Source organism: Coffea arabica, chromosome 1c (genome assembly GCF_036785885.1).
Source record: "Coffea arabica cultivar ET-39 chromosome 1c, Coffea Arabica ET-39 HiFi, whole genome shotgun sequence".
In the NCBI taxonomy this organism is placed as follows: domain Eukaryota; kingdom Viridiplantae; phylum Streptophyta; class Magnoliopsida; order Gentianales; family Rubiaceae; genus Coffea; species Coffea arabica.
In genome coordinates, this window is record NC_092310.1 from 47,698,359 (window position 1) to 47,725,349 (window position 26,991).

The window sequence follows — 26,991 nt, forward strand, 5'->3', positions numbered from 1 at the left end:
TAAGGGGAGGGTTGGGTTGGGTTGGGTGGTATGGGGGAGGGAGTGTAAGGAAGAGGTCTTGGATTCGAGTTCTCTTGTTTACACTAAAAAAAAAAAGAACATACTACAAGATATTTTCAGTAAGTTTGGAACATACTACAGGCGGGATGCATGCATTTCGGAAAACAACTTCAGTAAGTTTGGAAGGGAAGTTGTTTTCCATAAGATGAGTGAAAATATTTTACATAGGAAAATGTTTTCAGTAACTTTTGTGCAACCAAACACGGGAAATTAGGAAAATATTTTCCTGGAAAATATTTTCACCCGAAACAAACGGACCCTTAATCACAAAGGTTTGGATCTTAACTAAGATATATTCCTATGAGGTACTTAAACATCTCATTTACAGCTTAGAACATATCATCGTTGAAATATTAGAGGTCTCTCCTATTTGGGCTAAGCTTGGACTCGAGCAAATGACTGGCCTATAGGCCCAAATTGACAAGCCTAACTCCCAATAGGTCAATGGGTAGAACAAAACCCAATATTTTCATACTTTAAAAAAAAAAAAAAAAAAAAAAAAACAAGCATGCATTCACTTAAATAGCTTTTTTTTTTTAAATAGCAAATCATAACACATGAGTTATTATGGAGATCTAATTTTCAAGAATCAATTCGATGAGCTTTTACAAATTGATAAACAATTAAGGGCAGGCCATATACAAAACAATCAACTTCATTTCTACCATATTGAGGTATCACATAATTAAGAAGGGAAAAAAAAATGTGAACATTGAGGTAGTGTGAGCCACATGACAGTGTGAAGATATTGATTATTACTTGTGCACTGCGTAATACATTAGATGCTACATTAGTTTCTATTATTTAGCACAAAGTAATGATAATAAATTAATACCTTATATACTGCTAGTGTAGCACGCGTCGTCATGGTATTGCTTCGCGCACAAAGTAGAGCTACAAATGAATCGAATCTAATAGAGCCGTTTTACAAATTCACTTGATCAAAAATACCTTATTTGAATTTGAGCAGCTTGTATAGCTAGACGAACTCGAGTATATTGAATAAAATTAAGTTTTTTCAAAGGGCATTGTTAATAATGCATGTTAGGTAGTGGGTAGGTTATTTAAGGCCGCTTTTCAAACAAAACACAGTGAAATCACTCGAAAAATATCATATGTTCATAATAAGGAAATAAACATGGACTTACAAGATCGAGTAATCATCATCTAAATGCTCTAAAATACAGTAAATCCTGAGAATGGTAGTTAAATTATTAGTGTGACTCAAGAATCAAGATGGAACAAATTACAAAATAAGACAACTGAAAAAAAAAAATCTTCAATTTGGGGTACGTATGTGTCAAATCAGAAGAAACTAATAAAAAGAGCAATTGCTAAGCCAACAAGTGAGTAGTGTCTTTGCGTGGTTGTAGTGCTTTGTCCACCATTTTTAGGAGATGTAGGACTGGAAGCTGACCCTTCTGGGGATGAGGTTTCTGTTTTGAAATGAGATAGAGAAAGAATGATAAGGTAAGAATGCACAGAGTACAGTAAGGAAATATGTTAGCAGTATTTATTTTAATTTTTCTCTATTTTCCCTTATTCTCCTTTTTTTCTCTTTGCAGGAAATTTTATTTTTCATTGATTTTATACCCAACAATAATTACACCAGAAAGCTAGGGTGTACCTACAAATTGGTGTGTGTATATGACAATTTATAAGGGCAGCCATTTCAAAAATCATAAAAATAAGTTAACAAAGATTATGGCCATAGTAAGTGAATCAAGAAAATGTTATAGAAAGAAGCAAGATTTCAAAGACAATAAGGAGGCATACCAGGGGATGAACCTAAAGGACCACCCACAGAAGCTGAAGCAGAAGCAGGAGCAGGAGCAGGAGCAGGAGCAGGAGCACCAACTGGGACACCAAGAACTGCAAAAACACAAAGGGAAAGAATTTAGAAGCCAATACTCACCTAAGATTGTCAAGAAATTGTACATGCTTTAGGCAAATGTATATGTCCATCCAAACAAGAAATGTGTCGACTTGTTATGGCCAAATATTTGGGTTAGGATTAATCTTTCTTGCACTTGCACTGACAGTTTATATTTGATGAACGATAATTATGCAAAATTTAAATTTGAATTTGAAAAAAAAAAAAAAAGCGAAATAGAAGTTACTGATAGACTACAAATGCACTCTATTATCTTCAGAATTTAAAAATGGGATGGGACCATATAGTCATTTCAATTAGAAAATAAAGACTATCAATCTATTATCTCATTTAAGAGTGGCTCAAGTGTGCACGTGAATTTGCAGAACATTGGCACGCAAAACCATTATAAACAGGAAAATAATAGAGAGTTCTGCTGCCTGAGATGTTAATTGGTTTTTAAAACAAAGTATATTATAGATATTCCTGGGTTATTGAATCCAGTGCAGGATTGTGGTATATAGATATTTTCTAATAAATTAAACTTTCACTTAGGTGTATGCACAAAGTTTTTGTAACATATAGGCACTACAATGTCAAAATTCCCTTAGCTACTAGTTTCTTGAAAAAACCAGATCTGTTCAGCTTCCCAAAATTTCACCTTGAATCTTAGGGTCAACTAAAAGCAAATAATCTTGAAAATTGAAATTCTTGTAGCGAACCGATTAAATCCTCTGTGAAGGGTACAAATGGATAAGCAAGGAGCTGCAAATTAAAATTCATCATCTCAACCACTATACCATGCTTAATTATTCGAGACTTGGCTTCAAAATTTTCCAACAAATTATTTCTCAATTGAAACCTCTCTCTCTCTCTCTCTCTCTCTCTCTCTCTCTCTCTCTCTCTCTCTCTCTCTCTTGGCTTTGGGTTTAAAATTTGCTCCAAGAAAATCTACCAAAAACAAAAGAAATAAGCACATAGGAAGAAGGAAAAAACAAGGCTACCTGAACACAAACTGGGAGACGCATCCACTTTACATTTAGCAGGAAGTCCCTTGGCTTTGGGGAGATCGATAGGCAAAGGAGATCTCTCAGGATGAGCAAGAAGTTGACATAAACAAACGGGCTGTGTTTCTACCAAATGTGCAAGCTCTGGGCAGCATGCTTTATCAGGCTTAGTCTGATTGCTTCCAGCCTCCACGTAGGTCAAGCAATCTGACAAGTTAAGCAAGTATGAAACGCAGTCCAATGCCGGACCCGGTGCGCCAGAAAACGGCCCCGGAGCAGCTGCAACTCCTCCTGATGACCCTGGTGCTGCAGCGGGTGACAGAGCACTTGTCTTTATAGGAAATGCTACCAAAACTATGGCTGCAGCAAGTATAAATGCGGCTGAAATGGTAGGAGTTTTGGTGGTTTTGGCCATTTCTGTGATGTCCCTTTTCTTGTCTAAGTGTAAATGTGTAATACTGTTTTTTATGCTGATGATTTTGATGATGAGCGGAGGGAATAGTGCAATAGACTCTATAGTTAGTGGTAGGGGATGCATTATATAGTTGGGAGTTAGAAGGTTAACAAGTTGTAGCCATGATAAAGAAAGAATGTATATAAGACAAAATTGTACTCCCTTCGTCCCATTTTGATAGTCCTATTTTTATTTTTTATTTATCTCAAATTATAGTCCAGTTTTTAATTGAATAATATAGTTGTCTTTTAATTTTTCTAAAATACCCCGTATTTAATGTAAATTATTATTACTATAAACTTTTTTATTTAATATAGATTATTAATATTAAATATAACCTAACTCATTTAATGCATTTATATTTTCCAAAACATATTGATATATGAAAAGTCAATTTTATTTAATGTAAGGGTATTTAGAAAAATAGAAATTTAAATTTGTTTTTTCAATAAAATTAACTATTTTTTTCTTAAAATATGTGAAGAAAAAAACTAAAATTATCAAAATGGAACGAAGGAATTATAAAAGTGGGAAAGGTAGTACTTATTATACAACTTTTGCCAGCCCAAATATTAATTTTGCCTTCACCAACCAGTCAACTGCCAGCAGGCTATATACATGTCTAATTTGATGAAGTCTCATAAATTTTCCGCCTTTCACACTGTGAAAGCGCTCATATAGAGACAGCACGCAATTGACAGAGCACGAAAACTCGCTTGATTCGGACTTTTTGGTAGCTTTGAAGGAATTATTTTGGTTAGAAAAATATGCTTGTTTGAAGTGAATTCTTTAGCTCATGCACATTGAAACAAGCAAACAAAAATTGGAAAAGTGCTACTACTACCATTTAAGTGATAGGGTAGAGCAAAATCATAAATATGTAGGTAGATGACCAAGGCAACGAAAGTAGAAAGGCCAATTATCTTTCTTTGGTTAAATGCCAAAACCATGTTGTTGTGAATTCAAATATCTCTCATGTCATTGTTTTGTTGAAGATACAAAAATCAAGTGAAAAAAAGTCCACATATGTGTCTTTTGTATGTTTCTTTGAAATGACATGTTCGAAAATGATATTTAACTGCAAAAGTTAATTTGATTTATACATTTTTTTTTTTGAAAACGTTAAATATTCTCATTGATGGTATGTATGAACTATACACTTGACGAGCAAATGTTCAAAGAGAGCTATACAAGTGAGGATTATACATTCATCAGCTTCCGTTTGCAACTCAAAAATTTTGTAAGTTCAACTATTTAAGATTATTACGATCCATGTCCTTGTAAAAATTCTCGAGTAAGAAAATCTGGTAAAGAATTATTTTCTCCTTTAATAAATTCAATTTCGAAATCAAACACAGATAAAATAGCTTGCCATCTGGCAAATATTTATTTTGAAACTATATTTTGAACATCTTTTTGTAAAATCTCTTTTGCAGATTTACAGTCTATTCTAATTAAAAATTTCTTATTGTATAAATCATCCTGAAATTTTGATATGCATAAAACTATGGATAAAATTTCTTTTTTTAGCATTGAGTATGAAACCATTTCTCGCCAAAAGATATGTTTAGAGCATAATCGCTTATATGACTAATTTTATCGCTGTTCTCATTACTAGTCAAAACAAACGAGGAGTCCACAAACACAGAACTTAAGCTATAGATGTCCTCTAGATGAGGACATCAGCAGCTTAATCTCATTTATATGTCGAGAGAGCAAAATTTCACAATTCAAGTTTAACCCGTATGTGATTTGTGAGTCAATTAGTACCTCTTTTTGTAGTCTAACATGTGCAATTTTGACTTCAAACTCCTTATATACAATTCTCTAAAAGGAGAAAACCAAAAAAAGAAGCAAGCAAGTGATTTTAATTTACCCTCTTTCTAAGTTGGTTAAGGGTTACATTACTCTTTGAACTAACACGGTGCTTAGTTGCCCATGCATTGATTGCTTGACATCATTGCTTGACATTCTAACTATATTGAATAATATTTCTGGATATGCAAATCACAGAATTATATGTACATCATCACATTTTAAAACACTAAATCCACTAAAAGGAGGCTAAAAACACGCTATTGTTTTGTTCGGCCATGTGATTCGGATACCCAAGGAAACGTAGTTCAAGAACATTAAAAAAAAAAAAAAAAAAACCATAGGTACTACTAATTGCAAAGCTTGTATAGCTTAGAATGAAATGGACTTGAAAGAGTTTCATAGCCATATAGGTTTTTGAACCTTTGTCATTAATAGCACATACTTAACATCCTCCAATTGAAAATAACTATGGAGAAATCCCAGAATGATATGCAAATCACATTCTAAACTTGCATGTTTAAACCCCTAATAAGACACAATTGCTTGTCCTGCGTAGGGTCAAATGCTCTTCAATTGGTATACACAATAATGTTATCCATATATTAGTAGACAGGATTTTCCCAACATGCAGTAGGACTCTATAATTGATATATCACATGTGCAATAAGAAACCCCCCAAACTGTACTAATAAAATTCTAACTTTTGTTAATTACTCCAATGCTTTAGTCACCTTTACTTGCATACTCAAGCAACCTAATTAGTAAGGTAAAGAATGAAGGTTTAACTAGTTTATTTTTAATCATGTTCTGTAATCCCTTTTGCTGGCTTACCTCCCTCAAGAGCTTACCATTTTATAGAATTTGGCAACACTTCCTTTCAAACGGAAGAATTGGATCGACGTACACAAATATTTATAGACAAATGGCAAAGTGAAAAAAAAATTACTAAAAATGAGTATGCCATACTTATACCCCTTTATAGTTTCCATATGTGTTGAAATTTTGGATGTCATGTAGTTAGATATCTTTTTTAAAAAACAAATATTTTCTTTTGTTAAATAGGGAAAGGGTGAGATTTAAGAAGCGGGATAGGGACAAGAGAATTTGAATCCAAGGCCTCTAATTCTTGGGCATCTTATATGTACTTATTTCTTAAATTTCAGGTTAATCAAATGTAGAATGATAATTTGTCCAAAAATTGTAAAATCACATACCCTTAAAAGAGATTTATAACTGCCATTTTTTTAATTTTCTATATACATATATATATATAAACTTAAAATTTTAACTGATCTAACTTTAAAATCATCCCATGATGATCATGAAAGTTATAATTTAGTGGTATATGTCTCTTTATACGTTCCCTATGTACTCAAAACTACAAAGTCACACACTGTCCAGTAGAAGTATGCATATATGTACATTTTAATGTATTTGCGAGGATAGATTAATGCTTCGCCTGCATGGCTATCAACAACCCAAAATGCAGTTCAAATTTCAAAAAATGCCCAATTCTTCAGTAAAATTCACCCGTGATGCTTAGCAAGTCGCAGAACATTTAACTCTACACCCCCGTGATACAAAGGCTTTATAGTGGTTAGATACATCATTTTCATTGAATTTGGCAAAACCCTTTATTCACTTTCATTGAAAAGCATACATCATGCATCAATTTCATCCTTTCATGATTTCAACTTGTCTGTAACTGATAAGAAACCACAAATTTTAGCCTACAAGATTACTCTCCTTACCCATGTGGCAATTAATGTGGTCCACAAGGGATTTGTCCACAAGTTTGTACAAAGTTTTCTTATTGGTGATATGAGTTGGAGATTGATGGATTCCATTAAAGATTGTTGGGATACCATTCAATATTGCAGGTATGGAAGAATGGAATGCTGTCATTCTAGAGATAGAAATGTAACATGTCCACATGAGGGCTTGTCCACAACTTCCATGAATTTTAATACTTTTGAAACTTTTGTTCTTTAGGTTTGTTCACAAGATTTCTCATGTGGGTGTTACTTGTTAGTTGAATGAAGTTTCATACCTTGCATAAAGAAATATTTATCTCCTTATATGTGAATTTTATACTAGTATTCTGTACTTCTATTCTCGTCTATATGAAAGACTATTCAGTACTATCTCAAAAAAAAAAAAAAAAGTAAGTTTGCGTTTACTTAAAGAGGAGAATAATTTAAACGCAATCAACTTATAACTTGAGATTTATTAATCATGAGGGCCAAATCTACTCACTTGGATCTCAGGGGTATATTCAGCTTCAAGTATACTATAGATCATTAGCTGGCTTAACAAAGTACTTTAATTACCATGGAATTCTTCGTATCTTGTTTGAATCTGAAATCATTAAATAATGCATAGCAAATTTTATTAAGTTATGAAAGGTAGTTTGACTTTGCTAAACAAATTACTGAAAATCGTTGAGTTCTTTTTCCAGTTGGCCAAAACTCAGGCTTGAAAATTTTTTTGTTTTTATTGGTTTTGAGTCCACCTTTGCTAGCTCCATCAAAATCCACTGTACTATTTCGCTAGTCTTTATCAACCACCTTCTTTTTCTTTCTGATTAATGACCAATTTGAACATAGAAGTTCTTTCTGTCCTTGCTAATGAATCTTGTGTCTTTTCTAGAGCAAATTGCATTAGCCCAAACTTTGAAATTAAACCGAGTGTTGGATGATCATCAAATTGGCCTTCTGATTTTTATTGAAAGTACACAACTCGTTTAGTCCTTTTCCATTTTTAAGAAAAATTACCGTATGGTGGGAGGTCCTTTTTTTTTTTTTTTTTTTGAGGTCTTGAACCAGGACTTCCTAATTACAATCTCTCCTATCTTATAAGAACATTTATATGTAATCTGATCCAAAGCCTAAACGTCCATTTATTGCAAACACAAGTGTATGCATGCTTACTTCTATACTTGCATATTACTGATAAAGAAGCAATTACCAAAGTTCAAATTGAACTTGGGTGGAAATCTCTTTTAGAGTTGTATGAAACATCATATTTTTGTTGATTACTCATTTCAAGTGTTTTGAGGTGAAAATTTTCCTGGGCATGAAATTTACTCATCAAGCCTTTATGACAAGCACTATTGTCATTTGGTCAGCAAAAAATTAGATCTAATTAGTGGTCTGTCGTTGCCAACTAAACCAACTTGTATTGGCTTACTATTTGTTAGGTAGCTTCAATATGTGAAGCCCAAGTTGCAAGCTGGAATTAAGCTGATTCAAATTAGGAAAACGATAAGCCCCTTGGTCCACATGTCAAAGGAACAATAAATTCTGATATGTCACATGTAATGCCTAATGAACGTTCAAATATAGGTGGGCAGAAGGTTGCATTCATGGTTCTCACGGATGACAGAGGAATCTAGTTCCAGATGCTCATTCATTTCGGCAAATAGGGACTTGCCAAAATTCAGTTACATGTAAAGTTGGAAAGACTTATGTCACATCACCAGCTGAGCTCTGCAATGACAAGGGAAACTGTGTCCATGTGAATTCCATCTCATGATTAGTCAGTGTAACAAAAAGAGAGTTTTAATGGTTTAGCAACTGATGGTAAAATGAACCTAGGAGTCAGGGTGTAGGCCAAATTTCAACTTTTGCTGGCTTGTAATGGTGAGAAGAAAGAAAAAGATTGCCTTGAACCTTCTATATTATTCACAAGGGAAATTATCAACAACCAATGCAGAAGGGAAATCACCAACCTTTCTGTAGTTATGCAGCAAGCAGAGTAGGCAAATGCACATTCTAGGCAACTAGCAATGTTACGCAATCTGCACGAAACATCTCAAAAGAGGAACAATCGTGTGTATCAGTTAGACTGCAGATTTTCATTTTTTTTTTCTTTGTGCAATGTTGTAGAAAGTCAGAAAATGAATTGAAGCACAATTATAGGAACGGTATGAAAGTTAAGGGTTTCCAGAAAAGGATCACCATTTACATTGTTTAATAGAATTATTCCAATGATTTGGTGTCCATAAAACAATGAGAGGAGAAGAATGCTAACTAGCGATCTGTTTTGTCTAACTTTCTCATCTAAAATACTCTTTTCTGATATATGCCTGGTTGAATCTGAAAGTTTCATGATCGCTTCGGCTGCTGGTGATTACTAGCATGAAAACCTTCTGTGTAAGCAGTGTTCTTGAAAATTGTCTGCAAGAGATAAAGCCACTCTACTGATTAGTTAAAAGTGACAAATAGACTTGACAAAATCAAGAAAGAACAAACAGATTTCATGTTAAGTATAACCACGTTCATTATAATTGTTGCCGAAATATCATGGAATTAGTTTAGTATCATTGTTTAATCAACAACCAAATGAACAGTAAAGGAACCTGGTAGCAGTTGCGCTAATTATCTAATGATACCCAAGTACATGACACTGACAAAACTACATGAGCCAAGGGCAACAGTGACCCACCTTGCTTTTTAATGTTTTTTTAGGTCCTTCTGGCTTTCTTTTTAACACTTCAATTTCATAAACTTTGCCCCATATGAAAGTTGTATTTTTTCTGGTACCTTCTTATCATATTCTGACTTCATTTCTAGTGATATTAATCTTTCAATGGATATCACATGACATGCATGCATACCAGGAAACTGCAGCATAATGCTGTCAAAGCAAGTACTGCTGTTTAAAGCCTTATTACATTGGAAAACTTTTGACACATCATTTGCTAACTTGTGGTACCATTCTTTTCAGTTATTTGCTTCTGTAAGATAATCAAGCATTAAAGTCTCTCTTGAGACCATCGTCCATATATCATGGAAACATTCATTTACTACCTAAAATCCGCAAAAACAATCTTATCACTTCCTATAGGCCTCAATTCTTCTATTAAGTAGAAAGAAAGATAGCAAGTAATCACCGGCCTAATTTCTTTAACCATCTATCCTCTCTGGTTTCGAAGGCACTCCTTAACAACTGCTGATTCACAATGTCCAGACCTAGCTGCAGTTGGAAACCTGTCCAGATATGATTGCAATCCAAGTTTTTTTGGTTACAATAACCATGAGGTTGCCATGAACCAACCTAAGGGGTTGAGTTGCAGATCTAAATTAAGACGATATAAAAAAGGGACATCAGAACTGACTAGATGTCTTTATTGAGTGAACACTTAGTCAGTATAGGAACTAATTGGGCTGCTTTTATTGGTCAAGCAGCTGCACATTGTCAGGTTGTTTGTGCACTACCATGTCTCAGTGGTTAGAGCAGGAGCAACAGCAAGGATCACTACCCTAGAGGAAATATCTTAAGAACCCCTATCTTCCCCAGATTAGAAGAAGCACCCAAGAATCACTACCCTCTATTTCCTTTTTCTGTCCATTTTTCTTTTCCATTTGCACTATCACCTCATCTAAAAAGTGCCTCTTTTAGCCAGCATATTTGCCACCACTAGAGCTGCAATTGTTCCCATAAACTATAATCCCAAAAGTGAGCAGATAGGGATCCACACATACTGCCTCCATACATAGGCTGATTTTCTCATTAGCTAATTCCCCAGCTCCCTCCCCTAAGGAGTGGATCATTATAGAGATAGTCATTTTTCTATTTTTTTGCAGTCCACTTGCACCTTTGCTTTTATGATGATGTCTACTTGCTTAAATTGAATGGGGCATTGATACTCATATTACGCTTTTACCACTATAAAAATGGACACTATTAGCTTATGCCACTAGATGTGTCATAGTCTCATTTACACTTCAGTTGCTCCTAGATTGAAATGAACCAGTATTTCTTACAACTGTTTTGCGCATGCTATGCATATGTATTGGAAGCTACAGTAACTCATACGCTAAGATAAACTGAAGTACAGAGCCAGCAACCAAAAATATTACACCACATGCAATACTAGCTGATGCAGCAATGCTTCTTTAGTTCATTTCTTAACAAAGTGAGCAATTACTATTCAAAGGAGATGGTTTCATAACAAATCTGCAACAGAACATTATTTCAGTTAAACATCCTCCTAGAATGAACTCCCTGTCCATTGTCCATTTTTGGCAGAGGTAAACATTTTACCGGCTGGTTATTGATTTTACTATAATAACTTAACTGAAATAGCTTCATATTTAGCATTTGACCAGAAGAGCCCTGGCCACACAGGCAACTAAATTAATTTAAATTCAGAAGTGAAACTCAACTACTTCTAGGATTCGGCCATAATGGAAGAACAGGTCTTCAGATTGAAGAGCTTAGGACAAGGGGAAACTTAAATAAGGCCTCACTATTCTGTATCACTAGTTCTAAGAGGTCTGAGATTCAAAGCTTACACATGGACAGTGCAGTCATAATGTAAAAGCTGTAATTCATTTTGAGTTGATGACACAGGAAGTCTATACAATGCTTAAGCTATGTTAATGAAAATCATATGAAAACAAGTACTCACAGCAATGTTCTTCAATTCCGCCGTAAGCTGCCTCCTGATACTGTTCGATACTACAGAGCCAAGTTGATCTCCATGTTGCTTGATAGCCTCACCCTTAATCTGTGCTTATAATTTAAACAGCTTGAGATACATACATTTTTCAGATATTTATTAGAAGATGAAACATACTTTTACCTCTGAAAGAACCACGCGAGATGTCTTCTCCAGAATTTCTTCCACAAATTTTTCAGGATCACTGAAGGAGGCTGACACAGCAGGGGCATCAGTGGATTTCTCCTTTTTTGGACCATTTGGTGGCTTGTTTGGTTTATCTATAATACAATAGGGAAATACATCATGACTAAATCATCTTTTTGTCCAGCAACCTTATTTTTTAAAATATGCACTTCGATGCAGACCAGAGTAACAGAAGAATAACAGTAATTACAGATAAAAATATGATGTGCATATCATAATGACACGCATTTGAAATGAAGGATGAGGGGCATTTCAAATTTCTAGTCAACTTTTAACAGAGCCACAATAGAGGGGGGAAAATGTTGGATCACTAAATTAAAATTTGTATTAAAAAAAAATATAATCATTAGGTTCTGAGTGAGACATCCATGATCCATCAGCGATCTAGATGGTCCTCTTACTTAGTAACAATTCTAGCAGTTTTAAGTATAACATTATGAGATGATTTAATCATTAAGCTCTAGATCAGCCCTTTATTGTGACCCAGCAGTCTATAGGTCAAGGTTTTTCAAGTTTTTAGTAAAATGGGCCATTCTATCAGACTTTTTGGTCTGCTTAAGGTATTGGGCAGCAAGGACGAGAAACAAAGAGGTGCAAGTCGCTCAATGTCATAAATTTGATAATGACCAGAATTATGGAACAGAAGCTAGAGGCATGTAAACCATCAGAACATGTTTCCCTCCCTTTGAAGAGAGAAAGATTAAGCACATCAAGTTTGGTTGACCTCGTGTGGAAATTAAGTGCAAAGATAATATCAGAAACAAAGGATCACAAAAAATTTTTTTTAAAAAAAAAAGTCAGATGGTTTCTACTACCTCAATAATATATTCCCACTTCCCTCCCTTCTACCCCACCAACCTTAACTGAAAAAAAAAAAAGTAAATGAGTTGCAATCCACTATGGTGAAGAATCTTCCCCCTTCCTCTGTATACCACAAGATTTTCTCCTAACTTAGATATTTATCAGGTTGTTTTCTGTCATATATGTGGTTGCATTGCATTGTTCTTACCAGTATTTGCATATCCAAGCCAAATTATCACTAGTCAACACAACCACTATTCTTGAAAGTTGGCACTCTCTGTTATTGAAAGTTCAGGTCCTTAATCAATAAAAGCTACAATTGGAAAACAGTCTACACCAAATTTACTAGCATTCTACATGGTAAAATTCTGTTCTCTGGAAAATCAGCAACTCAGTTGATCAATCCAGCCTGAGCCCACCATATTATTATTAGGCATAGCAAGCACAAGTGTCATATACATATTATCAATTGCAGTTAAAGGCTATCTGACAAGATGCTCATTCCAAATGAGAAGAATTGTGGCATGGTAATAAGATATGGAAATTGAGTCCAAAACTTGTCTTAGAAAGCCCCAAGGAAACCTTGCATGTAGCATGATGCCCAAACCATGGGCATACTTTAAAATGTTTTAATTCTTTAACCACAAGTATAAGATGGCAAGGCTTGCCAAGATAGTACCTGTAACTACTTTTGATTTGATATCCGCACTAATATGATTCTTTTCAGGAGCTACAGAGGAAGCTGTTTTCTCCAGATTATCTGGCAGGATAGTTGCATCAGATGGAACAAAAGCAGCTAGATCAGGAGGTTGATCCTTTCCTACGGGAGGATTAGCCTACAAAGGACAGCCATTTCAATCAAACTAGTAAGCAATATCATGCACTCAAAGAACTGGTGTTATACTACCTCCAGATCAACATAGGCAGGCGGCTTTCCAATTGAATTCAGAAACTTATCAAGATCTCGGGCGTTAAGAGCTGTAGGAAGCAAGACAGCAACATAACATAAAAAAACATTATTAAACGCAAAAAAATAGCATACAAGAAAGCAGATACGGCACAGAAGAATTTTCATGCTAGTGGTTAATATCACAGTAAACACATTACTCAATCAAATTAAGCTATTGCCACTAGGGGCTAAGTTTCAATTGCTCCATATAGCCAATGAGAACTTTTCTGGACACCTTAAACAGCTATTAAACTAATTGTGAAAACACCAAGCATGTGGCTAAAGCCAACTAGTAGTATTACTTTACCAATCACAGAGGAAATTAAAAAAAAAAAAAAAAGGAATTCCCAGCACTACTTTAAAAAAGTCACGGGATGCTCCACACTCCTGAGAAAAACACAGCAAACCAGTTTGAAAGATATTTATAATAGATGTCACTAGAGGTAAATGAATTCAACTCTTTCTCCCGGTTGGTGCATCAGAATATCAATTGATTTTTAAGGGTACCTTAGACACACTTTGACAGTTGCGTGCAAGGTAGGTCTTATCGACTTATACAATGAAAGTATACTGCAACCTCAAAAGGACAGGAACAGTTTCTAAAACTAAACTAAAACTCTATTCGAGGTCAATATAATTGCCATCATTATTAGATACTACACAATTTGAGCCACAATAATTATCGCGTAAACAAAAGTCCATATGCAACTCAGAGTACAGCATATGCATAGATTAAAACAAAAGACCATATGATATTCTTCTAGCGCAAAGACCATATGATATTCTTCATGTAATATGAGATCTTTAATTGAGCCGCTTATTTAACAGATTACGCAATAACTTAACAGATAACAAATGTACTCCAGACACCCTTGTATGAGAGTTCCAAATGTATTTCTCAAGGACATATCAGATGGTTATGCAATACTTTCAGGATAATAATTCAGCGTATTATATAGGTGATCTTCAACAAGGCTGAAGTGTTTATTCTTTAAGCGTACTATCATTTTCAAGTATTTAATGAAATTTTTAAGTTCAGCTTTTCATAACAGATCAATTGATAATGCCATTGAAAGCAAACATCTTATGTCAGCAATGTTTATTTGTTCCTCCATCAATTTATGAAGCAAGTTTATCCACTACCCCAAAGCTGGGAGGTGACATTAGATGAATATCTTATGTTCTGAAAGATAAAAGGGGATTGAGTAGAAGGCAGGTTATCTTTAAAGATTTAGAATCACAAGGAGATTATAGAATTGCATAAAGTAGAATTTATACCACAGCATGAACTAAATAATTAGATTATAGCATGAGGTTTATAATATGTAGATATCTATAATCAGATACAAAAGCAAAAGATAAGTAAAGCTTCAGTAAAAAAATCCGTTCACTTACATATTGTCACATCATTAGATAGTGGATGGAAGAAACAGTGCCCCTGGGTTTTCAGTCCTTGGTCTAACAATAGAGAAACGCTCCTTCACAATGAAACAGCACTGTTAGAACTTAGAACAACATAGTTTCACACAAAATGAGAATACCGCAACTAAATCAATGAGGGTAGGTACCAAACTGCAAAGTAATAAACGTACCTAGCCGATTCATTTACAAGTGCAAATGGAGTAACACAACCCCGAGGTACCTTAAAAGCAGACAAAGCAAGAAATACCATAAGGGACTGGCTAAAAGAATACTTAAACAAGTTGAAAGGGGAAAAAAATTTTCTAAACCAGCCGCTTAAGTATAACAAACATTGATCCTCACATATCAAAATGGGTGCTCAAGAGTTGATTTAAACGATGAAAAGATATCACACACAATTCACCAATTATTTACTGTAGAAAGTACATTAGAACAAGTATGCAGAATCTATTGTCAATTTTATGGAAGTATCCACAAGATAACAGGAAAAAGGGCCACGTCAAATATGATATATTACCATTATAAATAAAATCAAAAAGCAAGCAAACAGAAATGAGGGAGAAGGAGAAGAGAAAGATGACTGAAAGAGTAGAATAACCCAAAAGTTGACGAAAACTGCAACAGTATACGAGATTTAGCAATCTGTAGTTTACAACTACATCATTGTGCAATAATCCTGAATTTGCTCTTTATTGTGTAGCCGGTACCCAGGAAAACCAGATAATGCATAAACACAGGATAGTTCCATTTATAACAAGATAAATACGGAGATGTTTAAGTGCAATCAACCTTATACTTGAACACGAGCAGTAACAACAAGAAACATTTGACAGATATGGTCAAGTCTAGGCTGTTGATTTGCTTTCTTTTACAAATGTCTAAGACCAGTGATAGATCCCAGCTGGTTGATTTGATAAACATGCATGGCATCTACAGTAAAAACATATAGAATAGCCTACATGTTTGTTTTATCTTATCTCACATTGTGAACAGCTGTATGAATGTTATCAACGCAACATTTAATCACACTCATGCAATTCTCCAAGAGCTTCAATAAAACCAAATCAGGAATATCCATCATACTCAAGTCCATGCTAGACTGTCTTCATCAAAAGTCTTGCTTAACTTTAACAATGCAGGTATCAGCGAATGCCAAACAAATAATGATACATTGAACACACAACGATCAGTAATTACACATTTACACAAATGTATGTCACTAAATGACTACTAAGAACAATTAAATTCATCTTAAACTTATATCCATTATAACCACAAATCTTCTCAACAATTGTTGAAATATTTTCTACCACAAGTAAAACAAAGAGGACGACTTCAAACTAAAGCTTAAAAGGGCATTGCCACCTGAAGCATCTCTCCAAGTGCTTCTTCAGGAGCCATCCTCAACCCTCCTTTTCCTAGACCAAGCCTCTGTGATAAAACTGCTCAGTCCCAACATACATGAACAACTTCCATTAATGCTAAAAAAAGTTAACGACACAAACATAATGCTACAACTTACTACATTTAAAAGTAAATAAAAAGAATGACTTCAAATCCATACTTTTCATGTCCACTTTGGTATTTGACAGTGCAGAAACAATATAAAACCTGGATTTCTTGTCCTGCACTTAGGAAATTATGCAAAAAGAAATTAAAAATTAACAAGAAGACCAGATAAATCCAAATATCAAACAAAACTAACAATGGGATTCTGAAATCATACCTTCAAGAATAGATTTTTACTCAATGCACCATCCAAATGCCCTACATATCTTGCCTAAGCCCACCAAAAAAAAAAAAACTTTAATTTATGTTAAAAGTGCAAGAAAATTAATGGGATTCTTTATGAATTTTAAACTTACCTGCTCTTCAACTGTCAATACAACTGGATGCTCATATTGGTCAAAATCAATTTGAAGCTCCTAAAATAGAAAAAAAAAATCGAAGAAAAATCTTTGCACTTTAGATTAAGCCAAAAAAACTAAGGAAAAATAGACAAAAAGATAAAGCAGATTAGACAATTTTGGTAAAAAGATACCTTTAAACGAGCTATCAGCTGGTCTTTGGAGTAACCCATTTGCAATTTTCTCAAGAATCGTCTGCAAGAATCGAAAGAGGGGCACTGGAGTTGAGTTATGGCCGTCTGCTGCTGAAGAAGGTTTGCGCTGTAAAGTTTCTAATTGTATATGAACCCTTGCACTTCTCATTATATTAAATTTGTAGACTTTTTTTTTATATAAGTGGGACTTATTTTTCTTTCAAAAAAATATTTTGAAACTTATTAAATTATATATAACCTAGACTGCATACTTTATAATTGTTCATTATGTTGATTTGAAATTGAAAAATAGCATCAATAAACTATTTTTTAACTTATTTTAAGTAAAAAAATTATAAATACAACATTCATTACTTAAAGAGGCTTGTAACTTTTTAAATCGCTTCAACAAAATTTATTTTTATCTTTTTTAATAATTTATCAATAATAATTAATTTAAGAGGACTGTATATGTTTTTAGAACCTATTTGTGTACAAAAGAAAAGTAGAGCATTTTTTATATTGATGAATTTTATGATATGTCTTTTGTTCCGTTTGGATTAACTATTTTTGGGGATTTTTTTGAAAATTTTATTGTAATTGTATATACGAAAAATTTTCACTGTAAAAAATTTTTAAAGTATTTGATGTATTGTATGGATGAGATGCTTTTTAAATTATTGTGTATTACTGTAACATTGTATTTAAAAAAACTTATTTTTGAAAAAATTATCAATCCAAATGGAGATCTATTTGAGCAAAAAATTCCCAAGAAAATGCCCTTTTTAACATATTTTTTATTCTTTTTACACAACTTTTTATATAAATAATTAAATATCTATACTGCTTCTAGTCTCAAATTGCACTTACACACCACCATTTTTTGATTCTTTCTCTCATTTCATTTTAGGGTTATTATCACTTTATTCTCTTAAACTATATCACTACTATCAGTTTACCTCCTAACGTTTTAATCACTACTATCTTTTAATCACTTTATCCCCAAAAGTAATTCAACTCAACATGTTAAGAAATTTTGGATAAAATATCATTTAATTTTATAGCATTATTACATTGTTATTATCACTTTATTCATTTAGATTATAGTGATACAATCACTTTAGTTCCTAACATTATTTTCTAACCATTTTAGTTCATCGTTAATCTAACTAGTATAGTCAAAAAATTTTAAATATATTTACCTTTTTTATATTTTAAATATATTTACCCTTTTTATATATAATTAAAAATAAAAAAGTTGGAATGGTTATTCTTCTCTTTTTTTCACTTTAAGAGATCAAAAAATATAAAAATAAAAGGGTTTTCTCAAATTTCTTTTTTCACACTTATTAATACTAGGAAAGGAAAAAGAGATAGAAAAGAAGAAAAAAGCAAATTAGATTTTGCAAAGAAAAAAAATAAAGAAAAGTCTAACATTATTGTATTACATTAAAATTTTCGGGATTAGGATTAGAATTTGGTAGTAAATAGAAAAGTGAAATAATTTTAAAATAATAAAGTATTTAATTCTTTCTTATTTGTAATTTTTAAAAAAAGAATTGAGCTCTTTCCCTCTCCCCCTCCCCCTCTCCATCTTTCTATTCTTTTTTTATATTAATAAGATTGCCAAAAAGAAAGAAATTAATATTTTGACTTTTTTTTCTTGATACTAAAAAGAAGAAGAGTCATTCTAAATTTTTTATTATTTTTATTATGCAAAGAGGAGGGTATTTTCTTCTAAATTTTTTAACTTGCTAAGTTGATTTAATGATAGGATACATTACCTAAAAAATAACTTTATGGGGTAAATTAATAATGAGATTATAGTTTATAGAAATAAAGTGATGATAATTTTAAGGGTTACAAATGTCTTTTCACTTTAATTAACAAACTCCGTTAAATTTGACCGTTAATTTTTGGGATAAAATGACTAAAAGATAATGTTAAGGGGAAAATTAACAGTGGCACCAAACATTAAAAAGATAAAATGATAATAACCCTTCATTTTATCTTTCTCTTCACCTTTTCCCCACTTCTTTTTTCTGAGTATGGACAACTCAATAGTCTAACCTCAGCCTAAAACTCGAAAGGGCAACACCCATAAATAAGTTCCCAAAGAAAGACAGTAGTGTCAATCAAAAAAAGTGGAAAAGAAGAGGAAATCACACAGAAAATGAAGAAAATACCATTGCTTCTGATGGGCTGTGGTGGTGTTGGCCGCCAACTCCTCCACCACATTGTTTCCTGTCGGCCCCTTCACTCCAAACAGGTCAATCAACAATCCCATTGCAAATATCTGCATGAAAATCGAATGTTAAAAATAAAATGGAATCTTTTTTAGTATATTTAAGTGGACTAATGCTGAAACTTGCAGGGCATAAGGTTGAGAGTAGTAGGAGTTTGTGACAGCAATTCTTTGGTTTTAGCATCAGATGTTTCCACAAAAGAATTGGATGATGCATCTTTAATGGAAGTTTGCAGGATTAAGTCCAGTGGATCATCTTTGCATTCACTCAGTAATTTTGGTAATAAAGTTGTGGGCTTTTTTACTTTCTTGTTTTTGATCATAGATAGTTTGGTAAGTATACATGATGAGAAGGTGAATTCTGTTGCTTTTCTTTCTTTAAATTTTTGTTTAGGTGATTGCCAAGTGTTTTCTGGTCAGGAAGTTGTAAAAAAAGCCATTGACATTGCTGATCGATTTGGTAAATCAACAGGTTTGTTTCTTGCTGTTAATAATTGTACTTTGTGCAGAATGTGAGATACTATGTTTAATAATTTATCTGCTTTGTATGCCTCGTGAGTTTGACAAATAAATTTGTGTTAACATGAACCCTGTATTTTAAAAATGGTGTAGGTTGGCCCTTTTAGTTAACTCTCATGAGATTCCTTTTGAGTTGGATGTTTCCAGTGTTATTCAGTATATTAATTAAAATGCTTACAAGCAGGGTACATGAGAAAAGGATGTATTCTAGTGTTTGGTAGCTTCTTTAGTACTTGAGAAACATGTCAGAGTTGTTTAAAACTGAGATCATCAAGTCTGAAAAGGAAACTGTCCCATTGGGTAAATCTATTGGGTAATTTGGGCTCTTATTCCGAACATACTGTCTTCCAACATTATTTTAATTGGCATGTTTAATGCTGATCGAATACACAACAAAAGCAACACTTTTCTGACTTTCAGAATTTTGCATCTTTCCATTTGGATGCGGTTTATATTCATGTTGTTTCACTGTTAGTTGCTTAGTCCTGATGTTAATGAAAGTCAGAATACTATACCTCTACAAATTGACTCTAGAGATCGTACCAACAACTGCTGTTATGTCCATTTTAGCCTTGCTGTTATGGAAGCACACTAATAGTTTAATTTAGTGATGAATTGCATCAATGCTTACAGATTCTTCTTCCTCCCTGGTCTATAGCACTCAATACATGAAACTAGCTAAAAAATTTCTGATGCTGATAGGTTTGGCATTTGTTGATTGCTCTGCCAGTTCCAAGACTGTTGAAGTGCTAAACCAGGTGGCAGATTTGGGTTGTTGTGTGGTGCTTGCCAACAAGAAGCCACTTACTGCTTCTTTGGTATGTATCCATTTCATGTCCTCAGATAAATGAATATGAAAAACCAAACAAGTGGAGTTTGCTATTTGTTGGAGCTTTAATACTGTAATTGCTTTTAGATTGTTATCTTATAGTATTTCACCATTACACTGGCGAGAGGTAAAAGTTTCCCCAATTGTTCAGTCATCAAACTCTATTGTATGTTTGAACTTTATCAACTCTCTGTTTGCAGGAAGCCTATGACAAGCTGGTGTCACACCCTCGTCGCATCAGGCACGAGTCAACTGTAAGTATAACTTAATTCTTAATGTCAATTGAGTCTATTTCATAGAGTGGACATCTTGGTACAAGTTTCAACAGCTATTTAAATCTGTCAGATCTAGTCAAGAAAATAGCAGTTGAATTTTCTTTTTTTTTTTATCTGGTGAAAGGATTGAAGTTCGAATTTGACATGTCTATGAGCTTTCCCTCATGGGGAATTCAACAGCTAATTAAATCAGTTAGATCCAGTCAAGAAGATAGCAGTTGAATTTTCCTGAAAAGGTTGAAGTTCGAATTTGACATGTCTATGAGCTTTCCCTCATGGGAATGTATATTCTTCCAATATTTGATGTTCAAATATCAGTTTTTGAAGTGGATCTATATGTTGTTAGTATCAACATATATGGTGTAGATAATTTGAAACAGCGTGGCAATAACATTCTTTGGTTCCTATCAACTTTACATTCCTTTGTTATTTGAATGTCATGTACTTCAATTATTGTTCCTCATTGTTATGTAGGCATTGCAAACAAAAGATGTGAGCTTTAGACATTTTCACTGTTGAGTCCTCTAGTTATCACCAATAGCAGAGCTTTTGACACTTGATATGGGAGAGATGAGCTTGAACCTTATAAGCTAGACACGCAATACTAATAAATTTCAGATTTCTGACCCTCATTCTTTGCAACACCAAAGGTGACAGTAAGATATTGACTGTCAGTAGGAAAAGGCCATTGCTATTGAATAGAACTATAGAAGGGGTCTGAAATCTATTTTTTCTAACCCCTCCCCCCTTTCCCAGCAAAAGAATGTAATGAAAAAAGAAATGGAGATTTCCCGGTGAAATATTTCTTTTGATGATCAATTTGTTTTCTGTAGGAATTCTGAATATGCTCTTTGTAGCAACAAATTGTTAATAATCTTATCCATAGTCTAGAATTTCCTGAGGTGAAATAAACATGATTGTCCATGTCGCGTAATAGGTTGGTGCTGGCCTTCCTGTTATAGCATCATTAAATCGTATGATTTCTTGTGGAGATCCCATCCATTGCATTATTGGCAGTTTGAGTGGTACTATTCTTTTTCCTCCTCTTTATGTGTTTCTTTGTTTCCCATACTTTGCATGAAATTCAAGTTATAGAACTTCTCAATATGCAGAATTTGGGTTTAATATTCTATATTCTTCAATGGACTAGGTACATTTGGATATGTAATGTCTGAACTTGAGAATGGAAAGCCATTTAGCAAGGTTGTAAATGCTGCAAAAAGCCTTGGCTACACTGAACCAGGTAATAAAACAGCTTCATCAGGTCAATTTTACAATTCACCTCAAATATCCTTGATGCTTGTGCAATTGCAGATATAATCACACTGAACAGTTGGGCAGTCTGAATTCTCCGTTATTGTAGTATAGCATGAGAATCTGTAACTTGTGTTGCATTGTATTTGCTCAGTAGGCTGGGTGTGGGCTATAATGCTATAACTCCTGAATACATTTGATCTGATCATTTGATAACAAAGGCAGCCCTCTGGAAGTAATTCTGAAAATATTGTGCATTATTGATTTCCACAGCTTTATGTGGTCAAGGAAGGGATTTTCTCTAAGCAATATAAAAGCCTGCTGTATAGCTGCAGCTCTGTTTAGTTGTCTAGCATCATCCTTTATGGTTGCTTTTTTCTTCATTTAGGTTATCTGTGACAGATATTTGTGAGAACAGTTTCAGTACTGCCTCCTCTTAAAAGGATTGTGTGCACTTTTTTGTTTAATTTTAATATATGATTTTGTTTCTCCAATGGATTAACTACAATAAATACATGGGAAGTCACAGGTTACTCCCTTGATCCAAAATTTTAAAAGGAAAAAAGAAAAGAAAGTCATGTTAATGATGTTATTATGTGCACTTTGAGGTTTTGGTGCTTCTATTAAATTGTTTTGAAAGCATAATGAGTAAAATGAATAGTTGTCCCTTTAGTCAGCATTTATATAATTTGTCAGTTTGAAGCAATTTTCATTTTAGATTTTATATTTGTTTGCAGATCCTCGAGATGATCTCAGTGGAATGGATGTTGCAAGGAAGGTATAAAAAGAAAAAGTATTTAGTTGTAGTTTACTTGCAAAACTGAAAATACTCTGAAGTTTACAACTTCCACATCAAAAAGATATTTCTTGGATTGCATAGAATATTTTCCCTCGAGTATCTTTGTGGAACATATACAGAAGGGTTTGGCCATTTATTGCTGTATATTGAGTGACATTGAGAAAAGAAGCAGTTTTTCCAAACTGCCCTTATAAGCACGTCATGATTTTGTTATTGATAAATCCTCTATTTAATGAGATAAGTCTAATATAAGTTCTATTTCGATGATAGCTTTGGTCTTGGCTAGATTTGGATTTACAACATATCGTTTATACAGGATAAGTTAAAACATAAGAGTGCAAGTTGTTTAGTTTTTTAGAAACATATGCTTTTGTCTAATGCTCCTCCTCGGACACATTGTAGAAGCAAGGAGCACATCATATTTAAAACTTCTTGTTGTCTCTTTTGTTTTAAAAAAGTTAACAGCAAAAGCTTGTTATTATATCCAAAATTACAGCCGGGATACTGATATACAACTGCAACTAGATTGAGAAAGTTCCTTTTCCAGGTTACTGATTTGAAACTTTCTCTGCTGTGTTATTCTGTGTGGTGATCTTGATTCAAATAAGATGTTTCAGTATTTTGTTTGTACTTTTGATACAGATAAGATTTTCCCCAAAAATTCACGAATCATGAATTTTGGGACAAAATAAGTCGACATTCATATTTATAGGTACTTTTAGCAATCTGACTCTGGTTTAATTAGCTAAGGTAAGCAAAGAATATGTCACGTATCTTTTTGTAACATAAGCTGACATATAGGAACATCAGGAAGATATGTTGTTCCATAATTATGTCTGAAACAATAGTAGCTTAAACTAATAGCTTGGTTGTTTCTGCAATTAGGCGACTTACTTTAACTAATGAGTCTGTAACTGGGTTAGTGTATTATCATGTTTGTTTCTGATAAGGCTACTTTTATTGTGGAAATATTATTGCTTTAAAGATAATCATTGGGTGGATATGTTGGCAAATTAGAAAATTTCAGCAAGCCTGAAGAAATATGGCACTTACTGATTGTCTTTCTGTACCTCTGAAACAGGGTTTAATCCTTGCTCGACTTCTTGGTCATCGGCTTAGCTTGGAAAACATCAAGGTTAATTTATTGCAGAAACATTTCTTTAATTTTATTTCACGAAGTCAGTATATGTTGATTGTAATGAAAAGTTTTGCAGATTGAAAGCTTGTACCCCTTAGAAATGGCACCTAATGTGCTGCCTGTGGAGGACTTTTTGGTGAATGGCCTTCCTTTGCTCGACAAGGACATTCAAGATAGGATCACAAAAGCTTCTTCTAAGGGGAAGGTTCTCCGTTATGTTTGTTTGATAGAGAACAACAGGTGCCCTTCTATCCAATTGTGTTTTGCATTTGGAAGCTTGACAGAATGTGAAAATATTGTGCCATGCTGATAAGCATAAACATTTTCACCTTTCTGAAGGCTGTAAGAGTTCCTAAAGAGTTTGGTGAATATTTTTAATAAGACTTATTTTAGAGTAAATGCAATCTTTCTTTTTGGTGATAATTACAGCGCTTAACCAAATTGGTTCATTGTTAGAGGAGAGGATCTGGTGTTTGTATTTTTTTAGTTGGCTGATGGCCTGAAGTGTAGTAATAACCTCTTACGCTGTTCCAAGTTCTTTTCATTGCCACTTATAGACAAATGTATGTTGGCATTTGTTTGTCTGGTATTTAAGTTCTGGCATACCTGAATTCAGGCAGATAACTTTCAGTTCCATCCATTTATTCTTTATTTAGTTCCTTGCTAAAAGAAGTAAACAAGTGAATGGTTCTTAATATTCAAACTCTAACCCTCTTTATATCCTCTTCGTCTCACCTTTAGCTGGACAATAAGATATGAACATGAGTTTCCTACAGTGTTCGTAAAAGTGGAGGAGGTGCAGTATCAGTTTCTTTTTAGGATATTGAACCACTAACTACATGACTTCCAACCTATTCCAACCCCCTAAAAAAAAGGAAATGCATTCTTCATCCTTTCTTTGCTAGCACTGAATCAACGGTTTGTCCCATGTGAAGGCGCATCCATCTTAGCTATGTTTATGGATTCTTTACAAATCTGTCTTTCTGCTGCCCCTTTCCTGCATATCTGTTTCCTTACTTCCCTTTTTTTTAAGGGTGTGTGCATCTGTGAATGTGTTTCTACAAGTACCAATCTTCTGGTGTTAGAGATACATGAGCACAGCTGCTTGAGTAAAACTTTTGATATCCTTACCAGAGGTACATGTCTATATTTCCTGTTCAATTAATGGATTCCATTTTCTGCAGGTGTGAAGTTGGTATTCAAGAACTTGAAAAAGATTCTCCATTAGGAAGACTGAGAGGAAGTGACAATTTGGTGAGCAATTTTTTCGAGTTTGACAGTTGATCTTAACTGACTCTGTTCTGTCTTAATTTCAAAATTACTTTAGTTCCATTTGACAAAATCTACAGAGGTTATGCTTGAAAATAGATTTGTTTCCTGTAAAATGGACACTCTACTTTAGACTGTAGCAGTCCTACCCTAGAAACTGGTTTCAACTTTTCATCACTTAGCTTTCTGAAAACTTTCTTTGTGATATGCCATTTTTGTTCCATAGAAGAAATTGTATCTCAGCCTCCATCTGAAGGAAAAGGAAAAGGTACTGCTTTGTTCAATAGTGATAAATACAAATCCATGACATAGTTAAAACGTGCATATTTTGTGCACTTATGTGCAAAATGCTCCATAGACTCTTCTTCGTCAAATCTTACTCTCCCTTTTTGGTTCTTATAACTACTGAATCTAGTTTAAATTTGTCAATGGATATTGGTTTCATAGATTGTACGGTAAATCCTTGGGTTGACAAGCAGGGATCATTGATTGTGAAATTGGGGTTGCCATCAGAATTACTCATGCATTTTTAGTCCCTTTCCTCTTCCTCCCGTTAATTCTCATTTTCTTCACAATTTTCATCTTCTTTATTGTAGACAGCTTCTCTTTCATAAAATCTCTCCCTTCCCCACCCCCCCCCCAGGGTGCTTTTTCCTTTTTCATTTTGTTCTCAGAATTCACGGAAAGTTTGATAGTTTCCATTAACCTATAATTGCAGTTGGAGATATATAGTCGCTGTTACAGGGAACAGCCATTGGTTATTCAAGGTGCTGGAGCAGGAAATGACACCACTGCAGCAGGAGTGCTTGCTGATATTCTTGATTTTCAAGATCTATTTTCTTGATAGGAAATTTTGTTGTCTTATGTGCTAAAGGTCAAGGTATCGTTGCTATATATTTTCAGATAGTTAGAACTTCCATTTGGAGATGAAACTCTTTAGTTTCCAGTGCAGATATATAGCAGTTTGAGCACCATTTCCATTGACTACACTTCAACTTCCTACTGATATGATGTTCACATAATTTGGTTAACTTTTGTGCAGCTACACAATTATGATGAAACTATTCAACTACTTGATGTGCTTTCTTTGGTGCCTATATAGATCTTTTGGTTTTGGTTCTGTTACCTTATTGTGGCCAAAGTACAGAAATTTATAGGAAGGATCAACTATAAAAGCTTTTGCATCAGTAAGCAACCACATTGGGTCCTCATGTCTTTTGTTTGTGAGTTCTTTAAGCTGCTTTTACTTGCGAGCATAAAGTCATTTACTACTCTAATTAAGCAAGGATAATGCAGATCACCTCACTAATTAACTTTTAATTTCTTAGCCTTCTCTAATCTTCCTAGTATTCAGATTACGTGTCACACCATTAAATGGAGCATAAAATCTCTGCTGCTGTATGTAGTTAACTTTTGTAGCATTACAGGAATACATAGTTAAGTAACCTTCTCGGGTGTTAACAATGGTACAGTACTGTTATAGAATTGTAAAACATAATGAATTGGTTCCTGACTTTTAATTTGTTACTGTAGATTAAGGGTGCAAACGAGTCGAATCAAGTTGAATTTTGGCCTAATCGAGCCGA

At 33.8% G+C, this 26,991-nt stretch overlaps 3 protein-coding genes across 3 annotated transcripts; 1 reads left to right on the top strand and 2 right to left on the bottom strand.

Moving 5' to 3' along the window:
- Positions 1 to 1,157: 1,157 nt before the first annotated feature.
- Positions 1,158 to 3,451, bottom strand: LOC113725225 (uncharacterized). The gene is made up of 3 exons (XM_027248266.2): positions 2,938 to 3,451; positions 1,837 to 1,932; positions 1,158 to 1,496 (listed from the first exon to the last, which is right to left on the bottom strand). The coding sequence occupies exons 1-3, from the start codon at positions 3,353 to 3,355 to the stop codon at positions 1,366 to 1,368; spliced, it is 645 nt and encodes a 214-aa protein (XP_027104067.2). The 5' UTR covers positions 3,356 to 3,451; the 3' UTR covers positions 1,158 to 1,365.
- A 5,642-nt stretch (positions 3,452 to 9,093) lies between these two features.
- On the bottom strand, positions 9,094 to 17,230 carry LOC113725234 (uncharacterized). The gene is made up of 12 exons (XM_027248276.2): positions 17,078 to 17,230; positions 16,902 to 16,961; positions 16,763 to 16,816; positions 16,601 to 16,661; positions 16,402 to 16,478; positions 15,207 to 15,256; positions 15,010 to 15,092; positions 13,573 to 13,643; positions 13,345 to 13,501; positions 11,802 to 11,938; positions 11,628 to 11,726; positions 9,094 to 9,390 (listed from the first exon to the last, which is right to left on the bottom strand). Exons 1-12 carry the CDS (start codon positions 17,114 to 17,116, stop codon positions 9,319 to 9,321), a joined length of 960 nt encoding a protein of 319 aa, XP_027104077.2. The 5' UTR covers positions 17,117 to 17,230; the 3' UTR covers positions 9,094 to 9,318.
- A 1,901-nt stretch (positions 17,231 to 19,131) lies between these two features.
- LOC113725241 (uncharacterized) lies at positions 19,132 to 26,477 on the top strand. The gene is made up of 12 exons (XM_072074303.1): positions 19,132 to 19,346; positions 19,452 to 19,602; positions 19,717 to 19,794; positions 20,544 to 20,659; positions 20,871 to 20,924; positions 21,883 to 21,970; positions 22,096 to 22,188; positions 22,937 to 22,977; positions 24,080 to 24,133; positions 24,213 to 24,376; positions 25,321 to 25,390; positions 26,124 to 26,477. The coding sequence occupies exons 1-12, from the start codon at positions 19,251 to 19,253 to the stop codon at positions 26,247 to 26,249; spliced, it is 1,131 nt and encodes a 376-aa protein (XP_071930404.1). The 5' UTR covers positions 19,132 to 19,250; the 3' UTR covers positions 26,250 to 26,477.
- The last annotated feature ends 514 nt before the right edge of the window (positions 26,478 to 26,991 follow it).